Here is a 1,251-nt window from a genome sequence, read left to right on the forward strand (position 1 = left end):
CAGACAACGACGACGATATCCTGCTGTGATAGATCTGTTTGGTAGCACTGGTTCTTTGATAGAATCCAGAGGTGCTTTGTTAGCATCCCATGGATTTATTACTTTAAGTTTGGCTTATTTTGGTTATAAAGACTTACCTTCAGTCATCACCGAGGTTGATTTTGAATATTTCGAAGAGGCTATTGAGTGGTTTATTAACCACGAGCAAGTTTCCAGTGAGAATGGTATAGGTGTTTTAGGAACATCTCTAGGAGGAATAATAGCTCTATACATAGTGAAACAGTGTCCACAAGTAAGCGCTGTTATAAGTATTAACGCTTCGCCAGCCTTCTTTGTTTTTAGCATCCGCCATAATGGTAAACAGCTTCCAAGCTCTTCTCTGGACTATGGCAGTTTTAAAGTGAAAGATGATGGGAGTTTATTGGCATTGTGGAAAGTAGATGAATCTAAACTGTTTTATTTCGATGAGACTTGTCGTAGCAAAGTATTGTTTCTTATTAGCGGTGATGACCAGGTGGTTTATACAAGTGACTATTACCTCTGGTTTGACAAGTTAACACCAACCAAGAGAAAAGATGTTGAATTTATTATGTATGAGGGTGCAGGTCACCTTTTGGAACCCCCATACACCCCTCTGTTTCACACTTGTTATACTGCTTTGTATGGCCGTCCAACGGTATTTGGGGGTTATCCTCGACCACATGCTGAAGCACAAGAAAAGTCCTGGTTAAAGATAAGGGAATTTTTTGCTGAAAATCTATAAAAATTTCAACAGTGATTTGATAGTGTAGTTTATATTTGTGATAACGAGATCAATAATGGTTATAAGGCAGCAAGCTGTCAGAACTGGTAGTGCTCGAGGCAAAATGCTTGACGGCATTTTGTCTGTCAGTATGTTCTGAGTTCAAATTCCATCAAGGTTGGCTTTACGTCTCTTCCTTTTGGTATTGCTAAAATAAGTACCAGTTGAAACACGGATCAGTGTAATTGACTCATCCCCTCCTCTCATCGTCTGATATTGCTGGCCTTGTACCAAAGATTGAAATCGATATTAATGATTGCAATGAGGATGAGAATCAGATGATGACTATTTTACAACAATTATAATGTTTTTAATTATGAAATAAAGACACATTTATATTGTTGACTCTTTTCTTACCAAATTTATTTTTGTAATTAACTGCCTTTTATTTTATTTCTCTTCTTTTTTATTTTGAAAATGAAGAATTTAGTAAAATAACATTGTCATCA

At 36.5% G+C, this 1,251-nt stretch overlaps 2 protein-coding genes across 2 annotated transcripts in view; one reads left to right on the forward strand and one right to left on the reverse strand.

The window, feature by feature from the left end:
- LOC106873586 (acyl-coenzyme A amino acid N-acyltransferase 2) overlaps positions 1–1,145 on the forward strand; it is a 5,661-nt gene extending 4,516 nt beyond the window's left edge. The window contains exon 2 of the mRNA XM_014921020.2: positions 4–1,145. Coding sequence (XP_014776506.2) covers positions 4–763 — 760 coding nt within the window. The 3' untranslated portion in view covers positions 764–1,145. The remainder of the gene's footprint in view (positions 1–3) is intronic.
- The window catches only part of LOC128251273 (acyl-coenzyme A amino acid N-acyltransferase 2-like), a gene marked incomplete at its 3' end in the record, with an annotated part of 93,108 nt that overhangs the window by 7,364 nt on the left and 84,493 nt on the right, over positions 1–1,251 (reverse strand). The gene's annotated exons all lie outside the window — the stretch shown is intronic.

The sequence above is a fragment of the Octopus bimaculoides genome, chromosome 30 (assembly GCF_001194135.2).
Source record: "Octopus bimaculoides isolate UCB-OBI-ISO-001 chromosome 30, ASM119413v2, whole genome shotgun sequence".
NCBI classification, from domain to species: Eukaryota; Metazoa; Mollusca; class Cephalopoda; order Octopoda; family Octopodidae; genus Octopus; species Octopus bimaculoides.